Source organism: Ictidomys tridecemlineatus, chromosome 16, assembly GCF_052094955.1.
Source record: "Ictidomys tridecemlineatus isolate mIctTri1 chromosome 16, mIctTri1.hap1, whole genome shotgun sequence".
NCBI classification, from domain to species: domain Eukaryota; kingdom Metazoa; phylum Chordata; class Mammalia; order Rodentia; family Sciuridae; genus Ictidomys; species Ictidomys tridecemlineatus.
In genome coordinates this window covers 40853680-40868685 of record NC_135492.1, presented here as the reverse complement: position 1 = coordinate 40868685, position 15006 = coordinate 40853680, and the positions used below count along the sequence as shown (strand labels likewise).

The window sequence follows — 15006 nt, the reverse complement described above, 5'->3', positions numbered from 1 at the left end:
TAGTGCTGGCACTTTGTGATGGCCCTCTTGGCTGCCCTGACTTCCGTATTGGTGGCTCTGTAGAGAGGATAAATACTCGGATCTCTGGATATTTGGGCCATCACACCATTGACTGAGAGAAAATGGCAGAACAAAACAAAAAAGTCCTCAGTTTTCTCATCTGTGAAATGGGAGTGATCAGTGTCACTGGCACTGCCCTAGTGCATGTGCTTTCTGAGGCTGATGTGCAATGAGATGCCGGCTGGAGCACTCGGTACATGTGTGGGGGAAGGGGACAGTGGCAGGCCCCTGTCATGTGACTGACAACGCAGAGGGGACGACACACAATGAGATGAGGCCCTTCCACCCTCCCCCTGGCATGGAGACAACAGAAATAATGAACTGCTCTGGACAAGACTGTGGGGACAAGACTTTTCGGGACACCCCGCCACGGCCATCTCAAGTCTCCACTTCGGTTCTCTCTGTGGCTGAAATGGAAAAAAATATATATGGGAAGAAAAAAAAATGCTCTTCCATCTCCCCTCCCTGCCTGCCGTGGAGATGGGACTTGGGGGCAGAAACCAAGTTTGGGTACAGGGACCAGGAAAGAGGAAGGGCCCAGTGGGCGGGATTCAGCTGGTGTGGCTTGGTCAGCACAGGGCACCTGGCACTACAGGAGGGCTCTGGGGGATGCACAGGCCCCGCTCTGAGACGGGTCCGGGGTTCCACATACTCGAATGTTTACCCGGCTTCAAGGAAGCCAAGAGTCTGGGATTGATTCACATTCATTTCAGGCTCAAGGTTAAAGACTCACAACCTGTTTTAATTTCACTCTCTCTTGCTGAACTCTGTGTCCAGGGTTCTCTAGCCCTCTAGGGAAACAAACACATGGCATATTCAGACAGTAGAGAGGTCTGGGGTCCCCCCAACCCAGAAGCAAGCCATTTTCTCACCAACCCAAGTCTCTCTAAATGAGTTACCAAAATGCTAAAGAGAGGTCCAGCTTTCTGTCCTCCTCCTTGTCTTGATTTCTCTTCCTCACTGTACAATCCTTGCCCTAGCAGTCCTCAAAACCAGGACAGGTGGTCCCCTGTCTGTCTAGGGAGGCATGGTGTCCAAAATGTGGCCCAGGCCTGGCTCACAAGTGGGTCTGAAGGAGCAGGAATTCACTGATGAACACAGAACCTGCTACAGACTTGCTCGGGACAAAGATGGCTTGAGATGAGTTAGGATTTGAGGGGGAGAAGGGGAAGAAGAGGCCGCCGTGCAGCCTGGCGTTTGAATGGGGTTCTGGTCACCAGTGGGAAATCATGCTGCGTCTCGTTCCCTGCCAGGCTGGGGGACTTTTCCTAGTGAATCTGTGGGTGTGGGCGCCTGTTGTGGAATGAAAGTTCAGCCTCCATGCCTCCAGGTCTGTGGACTTGTCTGGGAAGTGGTACGGTGTGATGAGACAGTGAGGGGACAGACTTCCTGCCACTCCTTTGCTGTGGGTGTCTGTCAGTGTCTTCCTCTGTTCCACTAACATGCTGGTAGGCTGTCCTTTCTTCCTAGTCATTTTGTGACAGGATCTTGCTAAAGTTGTCCAGGCTGGTGATCAACTCTTGTTGGCCTAGGGACAGTGGTTTGACTTCTCTAGGGACACACAGACTGCAGCTCTCTGTGCCTCAGCAGGCACATGGCCATCTTTGCTGAAGAGCCCCCAACGTGTAGATCCTGCTTTATGGGGGCAGCCCCTGTCTATCCACCCAATGGGGCCCTGCTGCTGTGTCCTGGACACTTGATTCAAACCTCCCTGTGGGCAGGAAGCATTTTGGCTTCTCAAGGGACCTTGCCTCATATCTAGAGGGTCCTCAGAGTCCTTGGAGACCAGAGGAGGTGACATTGTTATGGAAACTATTCAAGCAAAGGACTAGGGATGTTTACTTAGGGTTTGCACAGTGACCCTCGTGACCAAATGTATATGTTGAGACTATAGAGGTTGGGATCCCTCTTGGAGCCAGTGCCCTTGGGCAAGAAGATGGTGAGGTTCTTTTTGGGATCCTATGCCCTTCTGGGATCCAGTTATCGGCTGGACTCTAAAACAAGAGGGTAGGAACGCTAGGTTAATGGCGATGGGCTTGGGTGAGGGAGTTGGTGTGACCAACCCCACTGGGGCTTTTGGGAGAATGAGGGGTCAGGGGTGAGGACCAGTAGGTCAGCTTTGGGACAGCCTCTGCCTAAGCTCCATTCAGAGGCTTTTTCCAAAGTTGAGGTCAGTTGGGATAAGGGGGGGGGGGCTGATCTGGGCTGGAGGGAGTTTAAAAGTGGGAATAATGTGCATTTCTCTGAAGGAACAGTGCTGTCCCATTACTGGCCTCCTTGAATGGTTTTACAAATGACACAAAGAAGAGTGAGAAGGAGGCGTGGAGGTGTGAGAGGACTGAGCTTTCTTCTTGATCATGAGGGCTAAGCTGAGGGACTAAACCCAGGGAAGGTCTGCCAAGGCTGTGTGGGGGCCCAGGAGTGTTGGGTGAGTTCTGTCCTGGCCGGTGCAAAGAACTGTGCTTCAAGAAAGAGGCTGAAAGAGGCCAGGCAAGGTGGCACATCCCTGGGATCTCAGTGGCCAGGGAGGCTCAGGCAGGAGGATCACAAGTTCGAGGCCAGCCTTAGCAACTTAGCAAGGCCCTGTCTCAAAAATAAAAAATATAAAAAGCAGGGCTGAGGATGTGGCTCAGTGGTTAAAGGGAATGGAAAAAAGAACTGAGCTTGTACCCAGGAGCCACAGTCCTGGCAATCAGGGTCACCAAGAGCAATTCTGGAGTCACCAACAGGGGCATCTCCATGCCAGAACACTTGGTGACTGCACTTCTAGACACGTGGGGTGCTGCGCAAGGCCAAAGTTAAGCTACTACAGGGACAGGAAGGAGTAGAACAGTCATCTGGGTGAAGGTCACCACTGAGGTGAGGGCTTTGGTCTGAAGGCCAGAGAGGGTGGGACCAAAGTGTTTCCTGCCCAGAGGGAGCCTGGCCGTGATCTCCTAGGGACGGCACCTTATGGGAACGTGACTCAGACACAATCTGCTTACATACATGTCCACATCCCCTGGCGCATCTGGTCACCCCATCGCTGTGTTTTTGTGCTAATGAATGAACATTTTCTGCATCCTTCCTGCAGTCTTGTGAACTGGGCAGGAGATGAGTGCAGGCCATGGACAAGATCAGGTTCTTTGTGGTCATATGGAATGGCTCCCACACCACACACAAGTCCTTCCTGCTGGGGAGGGAGGAGTGTTGCGGCTGCTGTGGTTTTGGGTGCAGGTAGGGGCACTTCATGAAGCATCAAGAGGTAAGGCCCAGAGTCTGTTTCCCTCTGTCTGGTGGGAACACTGGACCCAGGGACTCCCTTGAGTGTGTGTGGGGGTCTAACTAGAGACAAAACCAGGGAGCATCTGGGAAATACACACTGACTCCTTCTGGGGCCTAAAGTCATGGAGAAGCCAGGAAATCCAGAGATGAGGGATGAGAGACTCAGGTCAGAAGGGGCGGCATGAGGAGCGGAGGAAGGAGATGAAGGAGGGGGTCACAGTCCCAGGCTATCCCTCAGACCCTCAGATAAAGAAGGACAGGATGCCAAAGGTTAGACCTGAACGCTCCGAGCCTGCTGGCACCCAGAAGAGATGTGAGGCATGCCCCATGCCCATGGGCAGGAGCCTTGTCTTTTCCAGGAAGGGGTCAGAAATTTAGTGTGTCCCAATTTCTAGTAGGGAACAGTGTTTGTAAGTCCCCTGATGCCATCAGATGGGCAAGGGGAGGGACATTCTAGAAGGGAGATTTCAGAATTTTTGGACTCCTGACTGATGGTGACCTCTGGCCTACAGGGACCTCTTGGCTTGTCTGTCCCTCTTGGTCATGATTTCCCACACTGTTAGGTATTATCTGATCATCTGGGAAACCCGAGATGACATGGGGTCCCACTGTGACCCCTGAGGGGCTTTTACCCTGACCCACAGTACCCATTGCTTGACTCTGACTGCAAGATTGTGACCTTCAGGCCAACTCTGACCCTGGTCCTCACGGGCTAGGCTTTTCCTGACAAAGTACAACTAAACTCGATGACACTCTGGCCAGCTCTGTGACTGCCTGTCATGGCCTCTGGGACCTGTGGTGGACTGAGACCATTAGATCACTGAAACCCAAACCCTCCTGACCGCTGGTGATCCTCTGACTCAGACCTTTGGACTGCATGTGACCCTAACGACACTGGTTGGTTGTAACCCGTGGACCCAGCTGACCCTGGCCTGCTGAGTGACTGGCTATGACCTCCTGACCAACTGGGACCCTCTTCAGTGGTAGTGACCCCTTAGCCCCCTGGGCCTGACGTGACCAGCTGCCCCCCATGTCCTCTGGCACCCCTGCCCCTGCCCGCCCCGGGGGCTGGCGTTGGTGGCGCCAGCAGAGGCGGTAAGGAGTCACACTCACGCCCAGCTGCAGCAGGAGGAAGGCTGGTCGGAGAGGAAAGAGCATTGGACAACGACACGCGACTAGGGCTAGAGAGATTGGCTACGTCCTGGCTCTGGCTGGTGACGGAGGACTGTCTCCGCAGGGCCCCTTGAAAGGAGGCCCCGCTCTTGAATGTATTGACTACTTCAATCTGCAACGGAGGAGAGAACGAGACAAGTTGCGAGAAGAACGGACACGACAGCTACACAACTGACAGGCGCAAGGTCACGAGAACAGCCGCAGCCACGGCGACAATGACGACGTCACTTAAATCAAAACAAAAAATACCAGACACACTCCAAGGCTCTGAAAGATGTCTGCTTGGCTCCGGGCCCATCGGTAGGCCCCAGGGTCCCCGGGAGGACACAGGGTTCCAGCCTCTCCCCTGTGCTAAGGGCTGGGGACCGTGGCTGGGGGAGGCTGGGGGTGAGCATGCTGTTTGGCCAGAAGAGTAGCTGCTCAGCCTCCCTGGGCCAGGCCTGGAGCCAAGAACATTGTGGTGGGGGCCCTGGGGTGGGCAGACCTTGGTCCAAATTCTGGCTTTTGTCACTTACTAGCTAGGTGACCTTGGGCAAGTCCCCTGTCTGAGTCCTGTTTCTTGTCCTTAAGAAGGGGCAAAGCCATCTACCTGGCAGGCTTATCTGCAAACGGTAAACACCAGGCCCACGTTAGTGCTCAGGAAGAGGCGGGAATGGAGGTCCTCTGCTCATGCCCACTCTAGAAACTACACTCTTTGGTCCCTCCAGCAATCTGGAGACCTGCGAGGCAGTGACAGTCGCAGGGCTGGAGCCACCGGATGCTCTGCCCCCACAGAAAGTGGGGCCACTGGGGTCCCGGCTAGGGAAGGGGGTGCCCAGGCTGCATCAGGTGGCTCTGGGTCTGAAACCCACTCCCTGTCCCATCTGGGTCATGCCATCTCAGCAGAAGGGCCCCCTCAGGGGCTGAGTGGCTTCTAGAACTGGGGAGGCAGACCCACCTGTCCTCTCAGGCCATAAAGGTCAAATGAGACGAGGTTTGGGAGTGGCCCTGTGGGGTGAGAAGTGGCCCAGGGGAGCCACCGGCTGCACAGGACAGAAATGAAGTTGCTAGTCCACCTCTGGAGACCGAGGTGCAGCGGTGGCTCTTTGCCAAGCTTTCCCAGAGGGTCAGGGAGGGATCAAGGACGACCTCCCCAGCTGGAGTGCCCCTGGTGGTCTCTCAGGTCAGGAGGCCTCTCTCTTGGTTTCTTGGTCCCCTTTTGACCCCGACCTCACAGAACGGTGACAGCGTGCCTATGAACAGCCTCTGACTGGGGGAGGGGGCTCTGGATGAGCATGAGGCTTGTGGAGGGACATGGTTTTTACATGCCACATGGTGGTTCCCCATGCGTGTGCGTGGCAGGCGCAGGTGTGTCTGTGTACCTGGGGAGAGCCACCTTTGCTCCCCACGGCCTGTTTAACACCTGTGGGAGTCTGGGGAGTGTCTGGAGCCCTTGTGGGGGCAGAGGATGCGCGTAAAGGTCTCACCCCAGGGCCCTGAGAAAACCTGAGGCAGCCCTGGCCTGTAGCTTCCACTCAGCCTTGCCCTACCCCTCCTGGTGGCTGTCCCCAGCCACCACAGTCCCCTCACTCACCTCAGCCCTCAGAGCTGCTCCTCTACCACCCTCCCAAGGGACTTCTCCTGGAAACCCAGGGTGGGATCGGCCCCTGCATTGTCTCCTGGGGGGCCACGGTGTGATGGAGTCCTCCTGAGGGGGCTGCTCTGTCCTTGTAGCAGCATGAGTGTGTGTGTAAGGAGCGTCGTGTGCGATGGCTGGTGACAGAGTGAGGGCTGGTCTGGGACCTTGCAATGCTCTTCGCAGGGCGCTATGAAAGCCCCCTGGGCCTGTCTGTGGCCACCCTCGGTGCCAGAGCCACCTCTGGGAGTGGCAGGCACACACTGACCTCTGCCACCACCTGCCAGCAAGGCCTGGGCCCCACCCTGGGGCTTCCTGTACCTGTGTCTGAATCCGATTCAGGCCCCGGAACCACAGGATCTGGCCGCGGCGCAGCTCCCTCTCCGCGTGGTCGATCTCCTCCACGTCCTCGTTGAGCTCCTCCTCGGGGATCTCCTCCTTCTGCGTGAGCCTGCCTGCCTCCTTCAGGAACTTGAGCCTGCTCGTGGGGATGGTGGCGATGACCTGCAAGGGACACCACCCAGCAGGGGTTCAGGGCAGCCTGTCCTTCCAGCTTCTCCTCCACTTCCTCTCCCTCCTCCTCTACCAGCTCGTCCAGCCCCAAGACCCACTTGCTCCTTAGCCCATCTCTCCCATCCCTTGGCTCAACTTTTTACAAGTTCTTGTTAACTTGCTTTTTCACTCACTTGTCTAGACTCAGGGGCACAGTGGGACCTCTGGAAGACATCAGACTGTGACTTGGAAGACATCAGACTGTGCTGGTTGTGTAGCCCTGGGCAGGTCATGTACTCTCTCTGAGCTTTGGTTTCCCCATCAGTGAGGATGCAGCCGGGCGTGTAAGTTGCTGTGTAGACCTTCTCCTATGGCTGGCCCTCAGGTCTCCCGGGTTCATTTCCCCCTGAGGTCACTGGTCATGGGATCCCCAAACTGGGGGAACAAGGGCATAGGTCCTGGTGGCCTGGGGCTAGCCAATCTTGGACGGGGAAGGCAATATGGGAAGGGATGTGCCTTCTCCATCTGAAGGCTTCCCAAATGGCTTATCCATGGGTCCGAGGCCCTTAAATCCATGAGGATAGACACTCAGCCTAAGGGTTCCCTGGGAGTTTAGGGACAACACTGTCCACTGATATTGACCTTAGTCCTTCAGTATCTGCTCCCCCAGATGCTGAGAGCTTAGAGTATGGCTTCAGTGTGATAGAGATGGCCTGGTCCCAAGAAGTGCCCAGAGAAGGGGGTTCCTAGATCAAATTGAGTCTATCAATTTTCCAAAGAAGCTCCAAATTTTAAAGATGAAACTCCTGGGTATAGTGGTCATTTCAAAATGAAACCTGTAATCCCAGCAACTTGGGAAGTTGAGGCAGGAGGGTCACAAGTTCAAGGTCAGCCTAGGAAATTTAGACCCTGTCTCAAAATTAAAAATAAAAGGTGCTGGGAATATAGTTCAGTGATGGAGACCCACTGGAGTTCCACCTCCAGTTCCAGTACTGCTGATAACTTTCTTCTGTATCTTCTAGTTAATTTTTCTCACTGTGGCTTCCTACTCTGGCTTAGGGACAGCCATGAAGGAGAAAATTATGTCTCAGGCCCATGGGGTCCCCACTGCCTGGGTGTCTGACACCTTGGAAATCAAGCTCCTTGGGCCCAGAATGGGCTCTGGACACCTACCCAGCACCTGAGTCATGAGCAAGCAGAATTGTGATGGCATGTGTGTGTGTGTGTACATGTGGGTACACTCAATGCTCATGTGTGTGTGTAACTCGGCAAACACAGGGGAGGGAACTGACTGAAGAATGTCCTGGGATCAGGGCTAGAGGGGTCACCAGAGAGTATTCCCAAAGCCAGGGAAGATCTCTTGTGACCCCAGGCACAGTACTGCATCACACTGCAAACATGGCAGGATTTGTACCTCTGAGTCAGGACACCACTGACTAATGTCCCCTTTCAACACACTGGCTTCAGGCCCTGAGCCTTGGCAGGCCACAATGTCTAGCTAGCACTTAATAACATTGTGTGCTCATGACATTAAACTTTTTGTTAGCTTCTGTTTATGGCAAGTGACTGATTTTCTAGTTTTGTTAGTAATATAATGTTGCCTTTTGAAGTAAATTTGTTAAAAAAAATCCCGAAGTGATTAAAAAATATTAATAATAGGAGCAATGGTAAATTGATAAAAGGCAAAATTCAGAGTAGTGGCATGCAGATATCTAGCATTTGGGACCTGGACAGGCCCCCACTGCTCAGATGCCCAGAGATGGTGAGGGCCTTGCCTGGGGTGGCAGTGAGTCCATGGCAGAGCCAGGACCCATTCCTGGGGGCTCCTGGATTCCCTGTCCAGTGCTCTTCCCTTCCCCTGCAGAGAGGCACCTCCTGCAACCCCCAGGAACCCACCTGGCCCCAGACGAGCTCTCCCAACCCGATGAATATGCACCACATCCACTGGTCCAGCTGCAGCGGCGAGCAGCTGAAGGGCTTCCCTCCAAACTGCACGATCACTATCTGGAGGTCAAAGGGAGCAGAGACACAGGCCCTCAGCGGCCGGCACAGAGGGCTGGGGTGCTCACTGCCCAGCCCAGCCCAGGTGAGGTCAGGGGCCTGGCTACCTGGATGGCGAAGGTGCCCAGCACGATGGTGCAGAAGATGGGATTCCGGAAGATGCCATCGAAGACGTTGCGCTCGCCATGGATCTTGCGGGCGTTGATCTCATTGAAGAGCTGCATCATGACGAAGGTGTTGAAGATGATGGTGTAGTGCTCTGAGGGTGGTGAGTGCAGGGGGGCGTTCCTCCCACTGTCGATCTGGAACATCTTCTCGCCTGCCAAGCCGAGAGGGCAGGGGCTGGGCTGGGAGCAGCAGAGGAGGGAGGCACGGCTGGAAGCAAGGGGCAGGGTACAGCCCGCACTGCTGCCTGGTCAGTGAGGGAAGGGTCAGCAAAGCCCTTTTCCTAAGGGGCAGGGGGCAAAGACCTTGGGGAGCTGTCTTCCGCCTTTCCTGTGGAAATCTGAGAAAGGTGGAATGCCAGTTGCATACTAGGTGACATTGCTTATAAGAAGTGACCCTAGATTGGCAAGTGCATCTGGACCGGGAGGACAAGAAAACCTGTGGGAAGCTGCTATGGTTTGCCAGTGTCCCCCAAAGGCTCAAGTGATAAAGGCTTGGTCCCTATCCCACAGTGCTATTGGGGTACTTTCAAGAGGTGAAGCCTAATGTGGGGGTCTTACGGTCCCTGGGATATGCTATCAAAGGGGATTCTGAGACCCCAGCCTCTTCCTCTTCCTCTCTTACACTTCCCCTCCATGTTGGGCAGTTTCCTCCAGCATGTACCCCCTCACCACAGGCCTAAAAGCAACAGACTGACCATAGACTGAAACCTCCAAAACTGTAAGCCAAAAATAAACATTTCCTCTTTTCAAGTTGATTATCTCAGGTGTTTTGTTACAGCAACAGAAAGCTGATCACATGGAGGCCATAGATTTGAGCTTCCCTGACAGTTCTGCTGCTTGGCACTGAGCATGCCCTTGCTGAGACCTCTGGAAGCTCATGGGGCTGTTATAAGAGATCCCCATTCCTATGTGAGTGTGGGGCTTCTAGGCTGGGATGGCCTCGGAACCACCCTTTTGGGCGTCATCCTTTCACACCTGAGCTGTTGCTTGGGGTGGTCCCCAGATTGCTGCATGGATGCCTGTTGGTGGCATGTCTGATGCATCCTGTATCCTTTTGTAAAACCTCATGAGCTGGTGCCAGGAAGGTCATGGAGTTTTCTGGGAAGAAGGTGTCCAGCCAAACCCAAGAACGGCAGGTGATGAAGTCGGGGTTGGGTGGTGGTGCGGGCAGCAGGCAGTAGGAGCCCCAGTTCTCCTGCCTTTCTCCCACCACTTTCTCCTAGTGTCTCAAGGTTTTCTTTCATGTGGCTTCCTCTATAGCTTTTCAGGATAATTTTTACAACAGTAAACTGTGTCCCGACAACACATCACTTTCCAGATTTACAGAAGGTGACTGCCTTTTTTGGACTGAGACCCTTGCCGCGCCACCATGCAACTCTGGGTGTTGAGGGCGCATGCTCATTAGCATTGAAAACCCAGCTCCAGGCTGGGGATGCTGCACTGGCCTGTCTCTGTGTGACCAACCCCTTCCTCTTCCTGGGTTGGGGACCATGACCAGGGATAGGCTTTGCCAGGATCATCTCGGAGGCTCCACAGAAACCAGGCCATTCTTAACCCCAGCCAAACCTGATTCTCTTTCTAGTTCCTCCTCAGACCAGCTGTGTGCCCTTAGGTAAGCACCTCACATCTGTGAGCCTTGGTGCCTTGGAGTAATGGGGGGTCAAGGTACTATAATTTGGATCTGGAGTGTCCACCAGAGGCCCATGTGTTAAGACTTGGTCCCCAGGGTGGTGCTACAGGGAGGTGGTGGAATCTTTGAGAGATGGAGCCTTGTGCGAGGCTTTCTGGTCACTGGGGCATGTCTTCGAAGGGGGACATGGGCCCTGGTCTCTACTGCTCTCTCTGCCCCCTGGCTCCCAAGGTGATCAGTTTTGCTCTACCCCATGCTCCTGCCATGAAGTGCTGCCTTGCCATTACCCCAAACAACAGGGCCACCTGACTGTGGACAGAAACCTTCAAAACTTTGAACCAAAATAAACTTAGATTCTAAGTTTTCTTGGGTATTTTATTACAGTGACAGAAACAGCTTCCTAACACAGGAGCAAGGGCACCTGCCTCATGGCGTGGCTGGAGGCCTAAATGAGGCAGCTTCGGTGGAAGCATTGTGTAAGTGGCTGGCAGTTACACAGACGTCTCCATGAGGACGCCTTCCCTGGTGCAAGAGAAGGTGCTGGAAGAGGTCAGGGAAGGGGTCCCAGCTCTGATGAGCTGACATGAAGTGCACTCCTCAGCCCTGCACCTACCTTGTGTGATGTGCACTCAGACCTGGGAGCTGCAATCCATGGAAAAAACCCTAGATTTGGGGTCAGCTAGGCCTGTGATGGGGACAGGCTCTGCTCGAAGCTCCCTCTGTGACCTTGAGCAACTTACTTTACCTCCCTAAGCTTGAGCAAAATAGGAAGGTGGCTGTGAATCCAGATGCCAGGTCTGGGCCAAAGTGTCCCTGGAAGGTGGTGACAGGGCCACTGAGGATGTGGGCAGGGGGCTCACCAACGAAGAGCAGGGTGAAGATGAGGGTGAGCTGGTAGACTGCGTGGCCCAGGATGTTCTTCATCATGGTCCGGGAGATGAGGGGCTTGTTGCGTCCATATGGCTTCCTCAGAAGCAGGGTCTCAGTGGGCGGCTCTGTGGCCAGAGCCAAGGAAGCGAATGTGTCCATGATGAGGTTCACCCAGAGCATCTGCACAGCCTTCAGAGGGGAGTCCTGGGGAAGTGGCCCAAGGAGAGCTCTGTCACAGCAGCCAGCCCCTCCTCTGCCATAGAGTGCTGGTAGGATGTGACGGAGGTCACATGAGGCTGGCCTGCCCAGTGGGTTCCTGAGCAGGTGCACAGCAGGTTCTAGAAGCCTCCTCTGGAGGACTGTGTAGAGCTGCCCACCTCAGCCCTGTACCCCACCACCCCAGGAGAAGGCAGAGTCCCCCAGGCCCAACAGCCACCAGCTTCTTGTAATCTTAGCTGCATCCCCGCCACCTCCCTCCCCCCTTCTCCTGGCCATGTCACAGCACAGCCCCTGCCACTCCCCCTTCCCTGCACCTCCTGCTGCCTCTTTCCCCTCAACTGTCTGTGGCTCAAGTCTCTCCTTTCCATGACCCTTGTTCCCAGTTTCTCCTTGCCTTTTATTATCCTACGTTATTCTAAAAAGCCTCTCTTTGTGTTTCTATGAATTTAAAAATAATACATTTTCAAGCTGGGAAATTTTGGCACATAAGGAATAGCAGAGGAGGCTAAAAGTCTCTGGGGATCTCACAGAGGTTACCACTGCCCCCATTCTGGTGTGTGCCCTTCTAGACCTCTCGCTGACTGAGATGGGAGAGTACCGCGTGTCGGGCACAATCACAGCGCATGGTCTCCACTGCCTGAAGGAGCTGAAGCTGCTGGTCGCCCTCCCTCCTCCTGCCCCGTAGGCCTTGTCCACAGCTGTAGGCTTGGCCCCTCTATGTCCTCAAATGCCTTTCTCCGTCACCAGCCACTTCTGTATCAGATTGAGGGATCCATCTTCCAGCCACACCGCAGTGCCAGGCCACTCCTGACCCCACTCTCCTGGTCCTCCCTCCTTTTAAAACTGGGTTCCTGGGCTGGGGTAGTGGCTCAGCAGTAGAGTGCTCGCCTGGCACGTGTGAGGCACTGGGTTTGATCCTCAGCGCCACATAAGAATAAATAAAAAAAATAAAGGTATTATGTCCAACTACAACAGCAACAAAAAAATATTTTTAAAAAACTGGGCTCCTGTGGCCCCTTCCTGGGCCCTGCTCTCCTCTGCGTACCTGTCTCCCTAGCTTCAGGGACCCACCTCCTCCCACCTGGCCTCTCTCCAGCCCAGATCCCTGTGGCTTTAGCCTTGCCCATCTGGGGCCCATGGAACACAGCCTTCAGGAAGCCCACCCACCCTGACCCCTCTGCCTGTGCCCATGCGCTCACTCACCTCCTAGGCAATTGTCACAGCCCCTCCTGGCCAGCTCCCCGGCCTCTGTCCTGGCTCAGCCGTCCCTCTTGGGCTTCCTCCTGCCCCTCAGCTTTCTCTGATTGAGTGCACCTCAGGGACTGGTCCACCTATTCCCCCTGGTCCCTGTTCAACTGGTAGTTTTCTTGGAACCTCAGTTTCCCCACCTGGTACCAGTTAGATCCGAGAAGCAAGAGTTTCTGTTGCCATGGCAGTGTCCCCAAGCTGCCACTAGAGGGAGCTTCTCATCCACAGGAGAAGAGAGGGGACTCTTCCCAGCAGAAGGGAGAACCCAACCATCCCTATCTCTGCTCTTCACTCCACAGGGCTCTGACTTTCAGACTGGGGCAAGCAGTGGTCACCAGCAGTGTCCCCATGACTCGGATGCAAGAGAGGGGAGCAGGGTTCCCAGGGCCACACAGCTTGGTAGTAGTGCAGCACTCTGGGATTCTGGGGCTCCTGAGTACAGGGGCTTGAATACTGAGGTGGCTGCTGGAAGGCATCAGACCTCAGGGACCTCCCAGGGCTGAGGCAGCCTACCCTCTTCCTCAGGCCAGGCTGGTCAGCTCCTGGAGGAGGTAGGCTGGTAGCAGTACCAGGAGGCTTCAGGAGCAGTGGTAGGTGCCTCTCCTACTCTGAGCCTCAGTTTCTGCCTCTGTCAAATGGGAATCATCCCAATTCCTGCCTCAAAGTGAGGACGCAGTGAGGCTGAAGACCTCCAGGTCTTGCTTTCTAAGCAGGCCTCACCTAGCCCAGAGGACAGGGCTGCATGAGACCCAGAAGAAGTGATCTGGATAAACAGATTCCCGCTTCCTGTACTGTCCCCATCCTGCCTCTCCCAACGTCACTGCAGAACCAAGGCCCCTAGGGGCCCCGCTGACCCTCAGCTGGTCCCGTGATCTACATTGGGCCTGCACTGGCCCTGTCTCCCCCTAGCCCTGGACCAAGAGTCTGGCCAGTGCCTGGCCCAGGACCATGGGGGTGTAAGGCTGACATCTTCCACTTACTGGGCCACCTGAGCCATGCCACCTCTCGGGGCCTCATTTCCTCCACTGCACCGGGGCTGGCACCTGCACAAGGAACTGTGATGCGGTTCCTGGCAGGTGCTCCAATCACGTGTGCCCCAATTCAGGCATTCTGACACAGCTCAGGAAGCTCTCAGCTGGGGGTCTCTGCCCGCACCTCAAGGACCCACCTGTGTGATGCATGCGCCTGTGAAGGCCACGATTACAGCCACCACGTTGACAGTCAGCTGGAACTGCAAGAACTTGGAGATGCTATCATAGACGTTGCGACCCCACATCACCGCCTTGACGATGCTGCTGAAGTTGTCGTCTGTCAGGATGATGTCTGAGGCCTCCTTGGCTACATCCGTGCCTGCGATGCCCTGTGGGGACAGGGACAGGAGCCTGGAGGGGTGGCCGGGGGAGGTGAGTGGCTCTATACTGCTGTCCCCATCCCTGGCACATCCTCAGCCCACCACAACCCGCTCCTGTTCCATCCCAATGGGCCCAGCACAGCCAGACCACACACAGGGACACACACAGACCCCCACCTGGGCCCTGCCCTGGACCCTCTCCTCCCTCACCCTCCTGCTCTCCAACCTGCAAGTGCCCCTTCTTGCAAAGCTCTCCCTGAGCAGAAGGACTCCTCCCTTCCAGGAAGACCTCTGGGGCCAGGTGGAGGCTGGAGAGCATTGAATGCACACAGGGCCTAAGGGTCAGCTGAGTGTCAACTGGGGGTCCCACAAGCCACTTCAAGGCTATGTAGCCTATGTGCTCCTGCCAGATTCCACCCCAGACCCCTGAGAGCCGCTCCTACCATGGCGAAGCCCACGTCAGCCTTCTTGAGTGCAGGCCCATCGTTGGTCCCATCCCCGGTCACGGCCACCACCTGCCGCTGCTCAGTGTGTGTGCTGTCGATGATGCCTGTTGGGGACAGGAGTATGCTCAGGGCCTGGGCCAGCCCTGAGCCTTGACCATGGCCATGGCCCCCTCTTTGGCCCCTGCTTAGCTAGCCCCTGCTGGCGTGGCTCTTCCCAGCACCTGCAGGGCATTCTGGGTACTTGGTTAGCCCAGGGCTGGCTGGAGGTCCTGTGTGGTCTGGGTCCTGTCCACTTTCCAGTACTGTCTTTGTTTCTTACAGAACTTGGCCACACTGGCAGCCACCCTAACCAGAAAAACTGTCCCCTTGGTCCCTCTGCTTATACCCAGGGCCCCTCTGCTCTCCAGGGATTCTCAAGGTTTCTCTGGGGTTCTACCATCTTCCCTACCAGCACCTTCCCCTTACTACTC

General features: G+C 55.4%; 1 protein-coding gene and 1 long non-coding RNA gene across 14 annotated transcripts in view; one reads left to right on the top strand and one right to left on the bottom strand.

The window, feature by feature from the left end:
* Atp2b2 (ATPase plasma membrane Ca2+ transporting 2) overlaps positions 1-15006 on the bottom strand; it is a 342527-nt gene that overhangs the window by 5027 nt on the left and 322494 nt on the right. For 8 of the 13 annotated variants that reach the window (XM_078033478.1, XM_078033481.1, XM_078033480.1 and 5 more), the window contains 6 exons: positions 14534-14640; positions 13908-14099; positions 11263-11476; positions 8713-8924; positions 8501-8608; positions 6434-6616 (listed from right to left, as the gene is read on the bottom strand). In XM_078033478.1, the coding sequence (XP_077889604.1) occupies positions 6434-6616; positions 8501-8608; positions 8713-8924; positions 11263-11476; positions 13908-14099; positions 14534-14640 (1016 nt within the window). Of the gene's footprint in view, positions 1-796; positions 852-4437; positions 4610-5012; positions 5100-6433; positions 6617-8500; positions 8609-8712; positions 8925-11262; positions 11477-13907; positions 14100-14533; positions 14641-15006 lie in introns of all 13 variants that reach the window. The other 5 variants (XM_078033483.1, XM_078033487.1, XM_078033489.1 and 2 more) reach the window with 3 other exon arrangements.
* LOC120891569 (uncharacterized) lies at positions 6575-9522 on the top strand. The gene is made up of 2 exons (XR_005736079.2): positions 6575-6948; positions 8469-9522. It is a non-coding gene; the product is annotated as an uncharacterized LOC120891569 (long non-coding RNA).